The sequence below is a fragment of the Saccostrea cucullata genome, unplaced genomic scaffold, assembly GCF_032062105.1.
Source record: "Saccostrea cucullata isolate Sc308-1 unplaced genomic scaffold, CSIRO_AGI_Scuc_v1 ctg129, whole genome shotgun sequence".
NCBI classification, from domain to species: Eukaryota; Metazoa; Mollusca; class Bivalvia; order Ostreida; family Ostreidae; genus Saccostrea; species Saccostrea cuccullata.
In genome coordinates this window covers 125,579-140,431 of record NW_026927380.1, presented here as the reverse complement: position 1 = coordinate 140,431, position 14,853 = coordinate 125,579, and the positions used below count along the sequence as shown (strand labels likewise).

At 35.5% G+C, this 14,853-nt stretch overlaps 1 protein-coding gene across 1 annotated transcript; it reads right to left on the bottom strand.

The window, feature by feature from the left end:
• Window positions 1-161: 161 nt before the first annotated feature.
• Window positions 162-14,618, bottom strand: LOC134274280 (uncharacterized). Its single transcript, XM_062756535.1, has 7 exons — window positions 14,351-14,618; window positions 12,596-12,700; window positions 9,596-9,726; window positions 8,733-8,829; window positions 6,983-7,120; window positions 2,272-2,904; window positions 162-1,557 (listed from the first exon to the last, which is right to left on the bottom strand). The coding sequence occupies exons 1-7, from the start codon at window positions 14,399-14,401 to the stop codon at window positions 628-630; spliced, it is 2,085 nt and encodes a 694-aa protein (XP_062612519.1). The 5' UTR covers window positions 14,402-14,618; the 3' UTR covers window positions 162-627.
• Between the last annotated feature and the right edge of the window lie 235 nt (window positions 14,619-14,853).

Here is a 14,853-nt window from a genome sequence, read left to right as displayed (position 1 = left end):
CTTTTTAAAAACAATGAAACTCATAATGATCAGAGGAAGTGTGTTTATTAAGTCATAAGTATGAGGCTTAAAGTTTCTTCCCCTTTAATCAATCTATGAATTTATCAATGATTTATATAAAGTACTCTGGGTTTTAATATAAATAAAACTAAAGAAAGCGATTAATAAACGATGATTTAATGGATACATTTTACACATAGTACAAAAAGACAATACGAGATTATAAATGGTTTGGCGTAAACAGCAAAGTGATTTAAGCATAGTGATTTGGCATAGTGACTCACAAGACTTCTAAAGACAGAAAATTTAGACTTTTATTAACAGATACCGTTTTGATTTTGTAGGAATGATCGGATTTTGCTGTGCTAACAATATCACACTCGAAGGTATCTTGAACTTGTTGTGGCTCTAATTTCTGTCCCTTCGGAAAAAAAAACACTGACATTACAAAGATTTATACACGTACACATAAAGATGATTTAGCAGAAACAACATAGATCTTTAGCTATAGCAGAATATATAGTTAATCCATAGGTTACTGTACAAATTTTACTTTCTGCTGAGTCTGTAGACATGTATACTTTTCACACAAAACACCTCTAAACCCTCCAGAATCGATCCCTTTTCTCAATACTGTGTGTATCCCATGGACTCTGCCAGATCTGTGATTGGAATATCAGCTACCCCTCGTCCTTTCCCGAAGTTCATGCCTGACTGACTCGCTCCTTTGTTACTTCCATATTGTAACCCTATTGTTCCCGCTCCTTCTTGTGAGTACTCGTCTGCGCGGATGTCAGAAATATGTCTGACAGCACCGAATGACATGCCCGTTTGACTAGCTCCTCTGTTGCTTCCAGACTGCAGTCCAATGACGCCTTGGCCCTCCTGAGTTGCGTCATCAGCGCGGATGTCAGCAATGTGTCTAACCGCCCCAAAAGACATTCCTTTCTGACTCGCAAATTGATTCGTACCCGATTGTCCGCCCGCTATTCCTTGCGAGTCCTGTGACATGTCGTCTACTCTAATATCAGAGACGTGTCGTCTGCCACCGAACGACATACCAGACTGACTTGCGCCCCTGTTGCTTCCGGATTGTAGTCCTATGACGCCCTGTCCTTCTAGAGATGCTTCATCAGCACGGATATCAGCAATGTGACGAACGGCCCCAAACGTCATGCCGGACTGATTTGCAAATTTATTGGTTCCTGCCTGTGCTCCAACAATACCTTGTCCTTCCTGTGTCATGTCATCAGCGCGGATGTCAGCAATATGACGAACTCCACCAATTTTCATTCCTTTTTGTGAAGCATACTGATTCGTGCCTGCTTGTGCTCCAATGATGCCTTGGCCCGCTCGATCGAGATTATCTGCTTTGATGTCAGCAATATGGCGGGCTGCTCCAATCTTCATGCCCTTCTGACTCGCGCATTTGTTTGTGCCCGCCTGTAATCCAATAATGCCATGACCTGCCCGCTTCTGTTCCTCCGTAAAATGAACGACATGTTTTTCGGTTGGTTTAGATCCTATAGTTGGGCCATTAAAGGAATTTCGTTGAGCCTGAAACGGTCAAAGCATTGATAAAGAATCACCTTCATTCAATAAGTATGCTTCTTTTCAAAGTGAACAGCTCATAATTGTAATTAATCTATTTTTAGATTAGAAGAAAACTGCTTTATATGTACCTTTGTTCATTTTCATTGCGCATTATTTAAGGTCACCAATGCTAAATAATCAATATAATTTACATTTCCTCTTGAGAACGTTTTTTTTTAAATGATGTAGTATTGGACTGACTACAGATAAAATATTAGAATACCCTATCCAATATGGATTTCATTTTGAAATTATCCTTAAAAATGAAACCTGAAATTGTCCAAGTAATAAAGACAAAGAAATCATGTACATTTTATTGAAAAACATAATACGGTTTTTGTAAATTTATTCCAGTTATTATAAGCAAAATAAAAATAACAGAAGGGGTAAAATTGTTTAGGGAATTACGGAAAAGTTTCTATTGTTCTAATTAAATGCAAAGAAGTCTAATTTCATGCAAACGTCCCTGTCCTTTTTTCGTAAGATGAGTGCATGTGCGAAGGAAGTGATATAAATGAGTCTGCATTCAGTTGCAAATGCACAGGTGCTTGCCAAATGTTCTCTCGTCAAATTAATAATTTAATTTATAAATTATTTGTCATATGTTTTTTTTAATTTCAAATTTGAAAAAAAGTTCTAAAGTTCGAAATCTAGTTTAGTTTATTCATCCGCTGTTACATCCCCCTTAGAATCGGACTTCACGACAGCTTTTGGTGGTTTGTATCCTGTTTTCTTGCAAAACTCATCGGCCAAATCGACAACCGCTATGTCAGAAACATGACGTTGGGCGCCAAAACCGCGCATGCCCTTTTGACTGTCTCCGCCAGTGAAGGAGATGACAGGCGAGATTTTGTCAGTACCCTCTCGCAGAAGGTCATCAGCTCTAATGTCGCTAATATGTCTAACTGCGCCAAATCCTCGCGTTCCTTTCTGACTGTCAAACTTGTTGGTACCGCTCTGCAGGCTAATATCCGCTTGTCCTTCCTGGCTTGCCTTAGATACTTTTATGTCAGAAATGTGTCGAATGGCGCCAATACTCGTCATACCCTTTTGGCTGGCCCACTGATTTGTTCCGGCTTGTAGGGTAATGCATCCCTCCGACTGCTTGTCAAATTTGTCGGCTCGAATATCGGAGATGTGACGGACAGCTCCCATGGCTGTCATTCCTTTCTGGGAGTCCAGTTTATTTGTACCAGCCTGCAGACCAATGGTACCATGACTTGATTTGAGTTGCTCATAAGAGAAATCTCTAGCGTTTTTCTCAACGGGTTTGTTACCCACGGTTGGGCCTTCAAAGCCATTGCGTTGGGCCTAAAATAAATGAAGAAAATCAGATATTCTTGGTTGAGCTCCCTTTAAAGGGCTTCATTTACAAAGCATTTTGTACTAAGTTAAATTGTTTTTTAAGGAAGAAATAAAAGAAAGTAATGGCATTCCGATTAGGATAAAAACTTTAAAAGCCCATAGTCTTGTAAGTAGCGCCAAATTACACAAACAACGAACATTCAAACAATAGAAAAACCTGGAAATTGCATTCCATACTCAGAGAATCTCTTCGGAAGTTTGATTTTTAATTTGTTTCAAAAAAGATTTACGCACAATTTTAGAGAGAGAAGAAAAATCAACTTACGAAAGGTTTAATAAGCTGTTCAAACTCCTCAATGAAATGCCCAGTAGTGGTACTGTTTATCTTCTGTCGAAATTAACTGGTTGAAATATATTCATTGGATTTTAAAATTTTCAATTTTTATGACTTTGTGTATTTAGAGGACAGCAGTAGCTTGCGTCAAGTTGGGCTATGAACAATTGGATTTGATGATTCGTAATGATGAAATACGTCAGACGCTTGTACGTTTTTTTATTGTAATTTTATAGTATACTAATATGCAGTATAGTTCAATTTATGTCAGCTATTAAAGGGCTTTAGCGATTTAATTTTCAAGCTTGAAATAAACTTTTATCTATCTTTGCTTAATCTTCGCATCAAAATTATGACAAACAAGACTATCCGTTTTTCAGTTCTTTTTGTTGCTGCCATAAGATTTACAGGAGAATCGTTTACTGAATGCCACACTTTATACAAAATGAGTTATTATGATAGTGGCACAACTCTATTGTTTTTCAATGCCACAAGAACCAACGTAATTATGTTCCCCAAACGAAGTTGGGGAACATTTTGTTTTTACTCTGTTTCTTCATATCATTATTGTCTTCGTATTCGTTTACATTGGAATTAATTTCATCGTTCTTTCGATAGAATGTGTAATGTTCACGCAATATTAGTTTTTCAATTTTGTCACAATTCTGTTCATTTCTCCGCCTATTTCCTTATTAAAGTAACGGACAACAGATAAAAAATAATAAATTTTATTCACAACACAGCGTCCTTACATCATGAAAATTTACATTGTACGTACATTGTTATAATAAAAGATGACACGTGTCATATTTCTACGTCGAGTCTTTGTATAAAAGTGTATAAAATAATATTTACTCAAACAAATACACATTTCATTACAGTCTCACTTCTATATAATGATTTCCGGTTTCCGGTCTCCGGTAAAAGGGCCCATATGGAACATTCCGAGGTATCTTATGGATTTGCCTAAACAAGTATAGCATGTTTATCCAGACCTAATGTTTTGCATTTTTAGCAAGAGCAGAGAAAAGCACAGAACTGAAAAATGACATATAAATAACAAAACATCTCGGCCGAGATATGTTTATTTTTGTTCTCTCATCACGTAGAAAGCAGTCTGACAACATTTACATTAGCAAGGGTTTAGCGCATTTAAAGTTCCGCGTGGCTCTTGGATATCCGTTGCATTTTTAAAGACGTCTTTAAGGGTCCAGTGTTTATATATTCTAGAATATAAATAGTCAACAAGTAGTCCATATATTTCGTTGCACTTTGTTTCGAAAGTCATGAAAACCATGGCAGATGTAAATGTTTTTTAAAAGTCTATTTCGATGTTGATCCTCCTTCCCAGATTTGATTATTTTACTGTGAATAGTCCTGCATATCCTGAATTTCCTGTTGAGATGGCGTGTAGCCCAGTTTACGTCTCATCTCCTCGGCCAAGTCGGTAACCTTGATATCGGAAACGTGACGTTGTGCTCCAAATGACGTCATTCCCCTTTGGCTGTCGAACCTGTTGGTACCGTATTGTAAGCTGACCTCAGCAGCGGCCTCTCGGTCCAAGTCGTCAGCCCTAATATCAGCAATGTGGCGGACTGCCCCGAAACCGGTCATACCCTTCTGGGAGGCGAATTGGTTTGTGCCGGATTGTAAACTGATGTGAGCTTTGCTATCGTCGGAATATTGATCTGCTCTAATATCTGAGATGTGACGAACGGCTCCGAAACCACCACGCATTCCTTTCTGGGAGTCGAATTTGTTCGTTCCTGATTGGAGACTGATGATACCGGCCGAATCCTTGTCGTACTGGTCTGCTCTGATATCTGAAATATGCCTAACAGCTCCAAACCCTGTCATTCCCTTTTGACTGGCAAATTGGTTAGATCCAGCTTGTAAACCAATATGGTTCTGTCCATCTTGAGTCAAGTCGTCTGCCCTGATATCAGCGATGTGACGAACAGAGCCAATACGCATGCCTTTTTGGGTAGCGAATTTATTTGTGCCACTCTGAAGACCAATAACCCCATGAGATTGCTTGAGCTGCTCGTATGAGAATTGAACTTGGTGACGCTCGGTGGGTTTGGAACCGCAGGTCGGTCCGTTAAAACCGTTACGTTGAGCCTAAAAGATATAAAGACCGATTCCAAATTTTAATGTTTGGGTTATTTTGACTTGATCATTCAAAAATTTGGTTAGAGACACGAGTACTTCAAGCAGGCACTTGATTTCATCGGGATGTATGATTCAGCTATCCCAAAACAGCGTAACTGGCCCTGTTGTCATTTTTACCGAAATTATAACAATCCTCAATAGAAACGACAAAGCCTAATCGTTGTATATGTTTATTTCTCATCTTTATACAATTTTTAAAAGTTAATGAAATCTGATTAGTTGTTGTTGCTGTTACGATTATATAGGTCCTCGATTTGTTACATTAAATATCTGATGACACCAATTCGATCTAGCTAAGTTACTATATGAGAGAAGAAGCTCTATGGGCGAAGAAGATTCATACATAAATGAGGGAACTAAGTAAATTATCAAAAACCAAACTCCCGATGAAATCGTTATGAATTACACTCAGATATGTTCTAATCAATTCGTAAGCATAATGCAAGCACACAGCCTAAAGACTTTACATTGAAGAAAAAAGATCTACAACATCAAAGCGACAGAAGAAAATTTACACAACATTCATTACAATCAAACAGCCAATGGCTAAGCAAAACAAGAAAAAAGAGTCAATGTTAAAAAGACGCTTGTTACTTACCGCTAAAAACATGCAAAGCTTTCAAGACGAGCGCATGCCACTTCTCCTGCCCAGAAAACATGGTGATCGTTGAAAAAGGAACCGTCTTAATCACACTATCTCTTTGTAAGCGCAGAGAGCTGTACATCAATTCAACGATTATTCCAAGCAAACATTTTATTATGCAATTTACTCGATATTTACTGTAGCAGTTTTGCGTTTGCCAAATGTAACATCTGCATTACAAGCACCATTCAATTATCTAGAAACCATGCAAATATTTTTATTTGATATATATCTTTTCATTGGATTAAAGATGTGCAAAAACAATCACATTGCAGACAAAAACAGCACAACACAAACATATATTGTATCATATCCCTTCAACAGCTTGAATAATTATCGTAAGAAGTGTTGTTTCTGTTAAATTATATATCATATTCATATATTTTTAAAGGTTTTGTGCAAAGGAAATATGTTTGTGATAAGATTATCTGGTTAGGAAAGTTAAAATGGTGCTGTGTATGTTAAATAAAGATGTTACAGACCAAACAAGAGACGGAGTAGCCTTTATGACCATCCAAATATCAAAATGCAAATGTTTTCTATGTAAGGTTTTCCCTTAATACATGTATTGTCTTTTTTAATTTTTTTTTCAATAAATGTTCATACATGATCCAAGCAAATTTTGTCTTTTTCTTCTTAATTTTTTATTATTGAAAAAAGCACGATTGTACTGGAATCTCTGCCTTTCCAGAGTCCTATAAAGTAGAGTCGTTAAGATTTTTAAGAAGAAATCAGAAACAAACTGACGAAAACAGATATCAAAAGATCACCATAATAACCTAAATAGCCTTAAAAAATTTCAAGAAATTTCTGTTGAAGAGTATAGTCAATCTTATAAAAGCGTTAGTATATCAAGCAATGGTATGTGAATGCAACCAAGATATTCAAGGTGAAATACATTGATATCAGAGAAAGAAAAAAGTTATCGCCCTTACCTCTGTCCCGACCTGCAGGATGGTAGCGATTACCATGGCCATGTTTCTGCCTTCGTACAAGTCCACTGTCTGGAACAGGCTGTTGTCGGGGACACCATAGGCATTGGCGCCTTTCAAAAACAATTCGATGTTTTCCATCTGAAAAGGAATAAAATACAGCTTAGCAAATAATGGATAGGGGCTGCCGCTGTTCATCAAAGTTTAGAATTTTTTTAGGAATTATTTCCAATCAGGAGGCCCATGGACCATGAGTGGAATTATTCTCTGTCAGAAATTTTAAAGAGACTGTTTCTGATCCTACTGGTCAAGACCTCTGGTTTCAAAAACCCTTATTCACTTTATCAATGTACTCTGTTTTGTCCCCTTAATGTGCAGGAGCAGAGATTTTCAAAGAATTTATGTTTTGTCACTATATGATCAACAATCAACCCACCCCCCTACGGTCTTGACACCAGTGCAACTGGCTCAGAGGTCTCCAAGTTCACAATTTTGGAAGAGGCATGCTTGTTCGTTAACTGTTCTCTTTGTTCTTCTCATCTGCAAGTTGTACAGAGAGAGAGATGACTTGCAAAGAATTTATATGATCAATAAAACACAACCCAAACCAATGACCAAAATACGTCGTGTCCCAATTTTTACCATAAAATTCTTAAATAAATACCATTCGTAGTGTTTGTTAAATGTTGTTTACTCAAAATATTGTGTTAGATCGCCATCTTACATTCAAAATAAAACAGAAATATTTTATCATTTCTCCCATTTTCATATGAACTATTTCGCTAAATTTATTATGATGATCCGTATACTAGCATGCATGCATGCTCGTACATACAAACGAACATACATACATACTTAAATGCATACAGTCATAATGATTACACGTACTCTTACTTATACAAAGGACAACCTTTGATCAGAAAGCTTACCCAAAGTATTTGGTGAGCATAGAAAGATAACGTTATAAAGTCACAGAGAGAATTCAATCACCCATTGATTGTTGTGTCAGTTGTGCATTTGACTTTCAGAGCTTTTACTGATAAATGATCTGATCGAAGTGATAAATTACATAATTTATATTTTTATCTTTTATATATATATTTTTAAAAACTATTAAATTAACAAATGCAAAAATGCCAAAAACACTACATTTGTATAGGTTTTACAACAGTATATAATACAAAGAGCTTTAAACTTTGCAAGAGCATCTACAGAAGGAAAATCACAAATTTGGTTCTTTTTTTCTTGGTTTCGATCATGCGTGACAATACAGACAATATGGAATGAAAGAACAGTGAAAGAAGAGGTATTTTCTTATAATTTCGTCCAAAAATAGCAGAAAGAAAATAGTAAATAAAGAAAGATATGCTGTGTAATCACTCTAACAGCATTAGAATTGACTATATCAGCAATGAATACAGAATACAGGCAAAGTAGTCAAGTTATGCAGACTAGAGAAAAAAGGGCAATTTATACTTTCTTTACTTACAGCTTTTTTCTATACGAGGTAAACATGCATCTTTTTTTTATTAAAAAGAAATTGAGAGAGGAAGCAAGCTTTAAAGATAAAATAAAAAAAAAATCACAACACAGCGCCGGCATTGTCTTAGAATTTCTCTATACAAAACTCAGGTTATTAGAAAGAAGAAACGGATATCTAAAGCAAACTAGTTAATGGAAAAGACAGAGGCTTTTCTAGAGAGAGAGAGCTACAACACTGACATTCACTGCTCGAGCTGGCCATGTACGTTACCTGCTTGAAGGGAAGAGGCGAAGTGTTGTATTTGAGCTTTATTTTATTACATCCCATGGGAAGGTTTGGTGTTCCTTCGTATAACTTTTGCAATAATCTGTAAATGCGTATTGCAATATTGAACCTTTTCTCTCAAAGACACTATACCTTATCTCTACCATTAAAACCCTAATAAAATGGCCGCCAACTCCGGGTGCTTGACTACAGTCTGAAACAAAAAATCTGTTAGTTTGGGTTGGGGTTTACCTGCTTGAAGGGAGCTTGACTGGTGTTGTATTTAAGTTTCATTTTATCACAGGCTGCTGGTTTGTTTGGTGTTCCCTCGTACAATTTCTGTAAAAGTCTGTAGAAATAAACCAAATTTGATTTCATATTCACTTGGCTGGAAACGACAAAAATCGGCAAAAAGAGTAGCACACAAAGAAATGTACAACAGAAAAAGACCGTATTATCATTTCATAGGCACACTTGTTGGTTTTAAAATTATATGCTTATATATTCAAGAATGAATTTAATAGCTATCCAAATTATACTGTCTAACCTGGATTGGGTCGGTTTACGCTGTAAGCTGTTCCAATCAAGGTTGTATAAGTAAAAAACTTAGGTAGCTTTTTCATTTATTCTTTATAATTAAAAAATTTCCACCCTTAAATTTTGAAAAGATAATTTGTTCTGCAAAAATGACTTCAAATTGAATATATTTTAAAAGCAACCTCAAGTTGATTGATACGTTTTTTGACGCTGTGACGTATGCAACATATGATTTTTTTATCCAATCAAATGACGCGTTACAAATAAAATTAAATTATGAACAAAATTAATCAAATAAATAGTACTTTTTAATATCGATTTATGGTACATACTTGATAAGAAGGACTCCGTCTTTTAGGTTCTTCTCTACCGTCATAGCTCCCTCGCCAATGTCTTCATTTAGAAGCTGTTTGAACCACTGTCGAACTTCAGCCTCGGCCTGAGGGTCGTACTTGGCGCCCATCTGAAATCGCAGATGTCTAAAGTATTATAATTACGGTCTAATTCTACATATATCAATGTAATATTACTATACATTTTATCTGTCTCAAAGTAAAAAAAAGAAACCAATGTGGAATAAGCCATCAGTCTTCTTTTTTTTTTTTGGTAAAACACAAAGTGCCATGAAAAACATTCTCATAAGTACATGAGGACAAGAATACATTCATGAATAATCTAGTTTTATGAACAATAATAGCATTTATATCTGCGTACATTGCGAAACAAATGAGCTTGACAGCAGCAAATAAAAGAAAATTCCAGGTACATATAATGTTTATAACAAAATAATACATAAGTGGTGTTTTAACAGATGTTCTCTGCCAATGAATGATCTTACAGTATTAGACTTCACCTGGAGTGTTTATTATAGGGGGCATTATATTAGTGATATGGCTGAAAGGGCCGTTTTATTCTCATAGGAAGCAATTTTAAACAGACTTGCTCTAACAGTAAAGCACAAGACAGAGTTTATACTTCTGAGTCAGAATGTAAGCAATATATTTACTTGTAAAGTAAAACTCGGATATAAAGAACCTACATGTAATTATAAAGAAATCTGAATTATAAGGGAACATTTACGAATCTTAAATGAGCCTGTATCTCGTTAACCCTTTCCCCTATGGAATTTACTCATTATAATATTTTCATGTACCACTGTTGTGACGTCATAAATGTATTTGCATAAAAATGATGAAGTAATTGAAGGTGGATTCATAAATTATAAAAGATGCAAAACATTGATTGTATGTATAAACTGTGATATAAAAGTATCTTTAATAATTTGTGGTTGAATGTATTTTTTTTATTCACCCCATTAATTTTCGGTTCGATATGATTTTAGCCAACTATAAAAACTATACTTAAACGTAAATCATGGGAGAGCCTATATTTTTATTATATTCCTTATTAAAGTTAAAATGGGTTGCTGTTATACGGAAGTTTAATTAGAATTTCCAGAGATTTCGTTATAACTGAGTTGTACTGTACGTGCATCAGATAGTGAATATGTGCATTGTTGTGTACATTAATTCTAACTGTCTTGGTACGTTTTCTAAATTTCTAACCAACATATCTATTTTTCTGTTCATATATTTTTTTCAAAAACTTGACAAATATAAAATATTTATAAATATTCAATAAAATTAAACTCATTTACATTAAGAGAATAGTGAGTACAAATAATTCAGATTTTTTTTTCAAATTTATATAACAAAGACGTGGTTTTGCTTATTAGTATGATATCTGGATTTACTAATATATGTATGCACTATTATTAGGATAAACGGTGCAAGAAGGGTAAAGAATACAGGCCCGTATACCGGCCAAGAACAGCTTACTCTGTCTAGTGTGATCAAAACATAATGCATATATATACTAGAAATTTGTAGCACAGACAGGTGAAGAGGCATCAATTTACCTCCAACTGTTTACATACATCGCTCTAAATTAGGCATGCGCATGTCTGATCCGACACATACGTTCGTGTATATGCTATAGCTTCCAAGGCCGATCCACTGGGAAATGTTGGCGACTTTTCAAATCGAGCTTGCGCTGAATAAGCAGTGATATGCCAAGAGTGTGATTGCAGAGGAAAATTGTTGTATGTTATTCTCTCCTATAATTCTTTTATCGCGATTTCAAGAGACTTGATATGCTCCTGTAATTTTTTTAACTTTTGGATTACAATTTCACATCGTATGATAGTTGTTGCCTAATATTTCACCCCCTCATTTAATTAAAAGTATGGTTTCGATTTCTCTACAACTTTTCCGAAACAAAAGTTGTGTATTTCTAAGAAAAGATATTAACTATCTATATTTTGAATTGATAGATAAGAAAAACCAGGTGCTACCGTTCCCTGCCTCAGAGTTTTTAAGTTCCTAAACGGTGACTCATCGATTCGCAGCTTATCGTTTTTGACGTCATTCAATAAGAGAACCGTATCTGTGAAGACTGCCGCAATAAATTATTTAAATAAACAGAAAAAAGTTTAGAACTTTGATTTATGCTTTATATTGAAGTGCAAGAATATAAAAATTTTAAAATTTCAATTTTGGGTAGTAAGCTATTCTATTGCAAGTTGTGTTATGCCAATGAGGCATATGATTTATCTAACGTTTTTCCAGCAGAGACGTGTTTGAATGGTAATCTCCTGCTGAAACGATGAGTAATCGTCTGTTCCAATTTGATTCTCTTTTGACTCTCCAATATTCCTACGTTAGAAGATAATTATGTTAATTTAGACTAATGAAAACCAATTCTTCCTTTCAATGAATCCAAAACGTTAGCTTCTTGTTAACTGCGACACAGAAATGGGAGATTTTTTTGTAGCTTGTTATCTTATTTTCTAAACAGATGGGTGTTTCAAAGTAAATCGCCTTTCATCAGATACGTGCTCTAACACATAAATTCTGTGTAGCTGAATATGCCGGTGTTTTTTTTTCTGTTTTAAATCTGAACATCTGAAGTCAATAGTTTAAATTAGCTTTTTTTTGGGGGGGGGGGGGGGTTGCGTTACTTTTTTATGCAAGTTTAACACATTTTGCCCAAGTATCCGTTTATCAAATATTAACAGTTACATTTGACTTTCTGTGTTACCATCTTGAAAATTTTGTCTATGGAAGTTACTAAGAATTTGGCAAGCGCTATACAATAACATAATCGCTATAAGTGAGCATGCCGCTATGAAATCGCTACCGTATATACGCATATTGGACAATATTTCTATGCTCCCTGACCAAGTTTTGTACAGCATGCCTGATAAATAATTTTGGAAATTGATATATTATTCTATATTGTGGATATCTGTATTCTGCGCATGCCCTGTATACCCGTTTGTCTTGATGAAGTGAGCCTGTTCTCGATAAAGTTCGCCGCATTGATGTGTGTTTGAGTCGGCCTGTGCTATCGGTGCTTGAGGAAGCGCCGCCTGTTTCCTAAATGTGAAAACACGCACAAGTGACAAAAGGAAAATAAACAATATTGACACATGCTTTTCTCTGGAAAAAAAAGTACCATAAAATTTCATGCAAAAATAATTTTAAAAGTAGCTGAAATGATATTTGCTTCAGCTTTTGGAAAAAAAATGTGCACAAAAAAGCAGAATTAAGTCAATTACCACGACAATCATGTGAATATGAAGCAAGATAATTATTTATATTACATCTCCATTTTATGCTCTAATTAATAAACTTCAGATAATTTTCTCCCCAAAATTGTAAAAATAATTTAAATTCCGCTTTGACCTCCAAGTGCAGGTGATATGGTATAAATAGGAAGAGGTAAAACTAAAGAAGTGTCCTGACTTTAGACTATGTTGTGTTGGATCAAATAGGATTGTATCTACATGTGTCAGGGGTCAATCCCATTACCTACCGCCTTCTTAATTGTCAATTTCCATTTTAGTTCGGCTTTTAATTCGGCCTGTAGTGTGAAAATACACCTGAGAATTAAAATTATATATATTTATATAAAGTTCACAAGCTACATATTCTCGAAATTAATGCGGTTAAAATGACAACAAATAACATTCATGACTTTAAAAAGCACACTGTAAGCTGACATAAGCATCATCCTTTATTTCATCCACACACTGCATGTTGTAATGCAAGCTTATCTTGATTTTCCTTTGACCACAAAAACTAAAATAAACATGCATCGTTTCATAGCCTCTCTGATAAAAACTGCCTGACTAAAATGTGGGTTTAATAAAAAAAAAATGGCTAGACTGGGGGGAATAATTTGAAGGCAATTTCATCTCGGATCGTGTTCTGACCCACGTGACAGTTGGCACGTGGACTCGCTGACACCCACGTGACGTTGGCGCGTGGCTGTCAAACAGTGGGAGGACGCCACTCACATTCCGAAAGTTAGTGGGATTGTTGTTTATTTCCGGGTTTCCACATCAAAGTCTGCAAAACTTCTTACCAACTCATCAGTTAGATTTGCTTTATCGAATGTTGCTGAGTCAGCATATCAGAGGGTGTGAAATTAATTACAAGACTGAAAGAACCCAAGTTTTAATCATCATAAATCACTAAGTATTCTTTGGTATACTGAAAGTGAAATTTAAACAAAAAGTTCATATAGTCAAATTCCTGGAATACTAAACTTTTTGAATCATAAACGTATTCACGCAGCGCGAAAGAATTCCTTTCCTGTTTATTTTTAGAAACATTCCAACAAAACTCTTTTCTCTTTCAGCGAGCCATAAGAGAGCAAGTCGGATCAAGTTTCATTGGTTCTGAATCTGCTGAGCCCGGTGCTGATAGATGTCAATTACACAGGGGTTCACATTAATATTGCTTTTTTTTTCCAAGACGTTGCACAATATTTTCAATATTTCATCTTGTTTCTTCAAAATATTAATTAGCAAAAGATTGAAGACTTAATGTCCTAAATACGATAAACGTACATCGAAAATGTCACACAACTCATTTTCAAGAAATATAAAAATCAAACACAAAAATCCTCAAATATAATTATATCCATTCCTTTTGCATTACATTTTGTTAGAAAAGCATATTTACATATCTTCACATTCAGATCCTGAAATAATTAAACACAAAAAACACGAAAATACAAACCTTGCTCGAAAGTGCACGATCCATACCCATGGGTTTCATTCGTTCAGCCATTTTTGAATGTCTTTGTTTACTCTAACTATTAACTAAATTCACAAAACAGAACGTCTTCCCCGTGCACCAAGGCCTATCTCCCTTCACAGCAGATGATAAAATGGAGGTAAAGTGACAGAGGATGTACAACAGCTCCCTCCTACTGCCTTCCCGACTTACAGCACCGTTAACAATTGCTGAGCAGCAAGTTTCGTACGGGCAGAATACCTAAATAGAGAGGAGAAAGGGGGGAGCCACTTCTAAGCAAACGTTTTAGTACACGAAACGATCGAGTTTCAGATTGCGACATGCTTTATCCATATATGAGCAAAGCTTGTGAACATGTGATGTAAAATAGGCGGTACTCCTTAGCAACGTTTACCTCCGATTCCAAACTAATGGAAGCCATTGCGTTTTGCAAGAATGTAACGTTGAATCTGATTGGTTGTTGGTTCTTCGAACTTCCTGGAGTT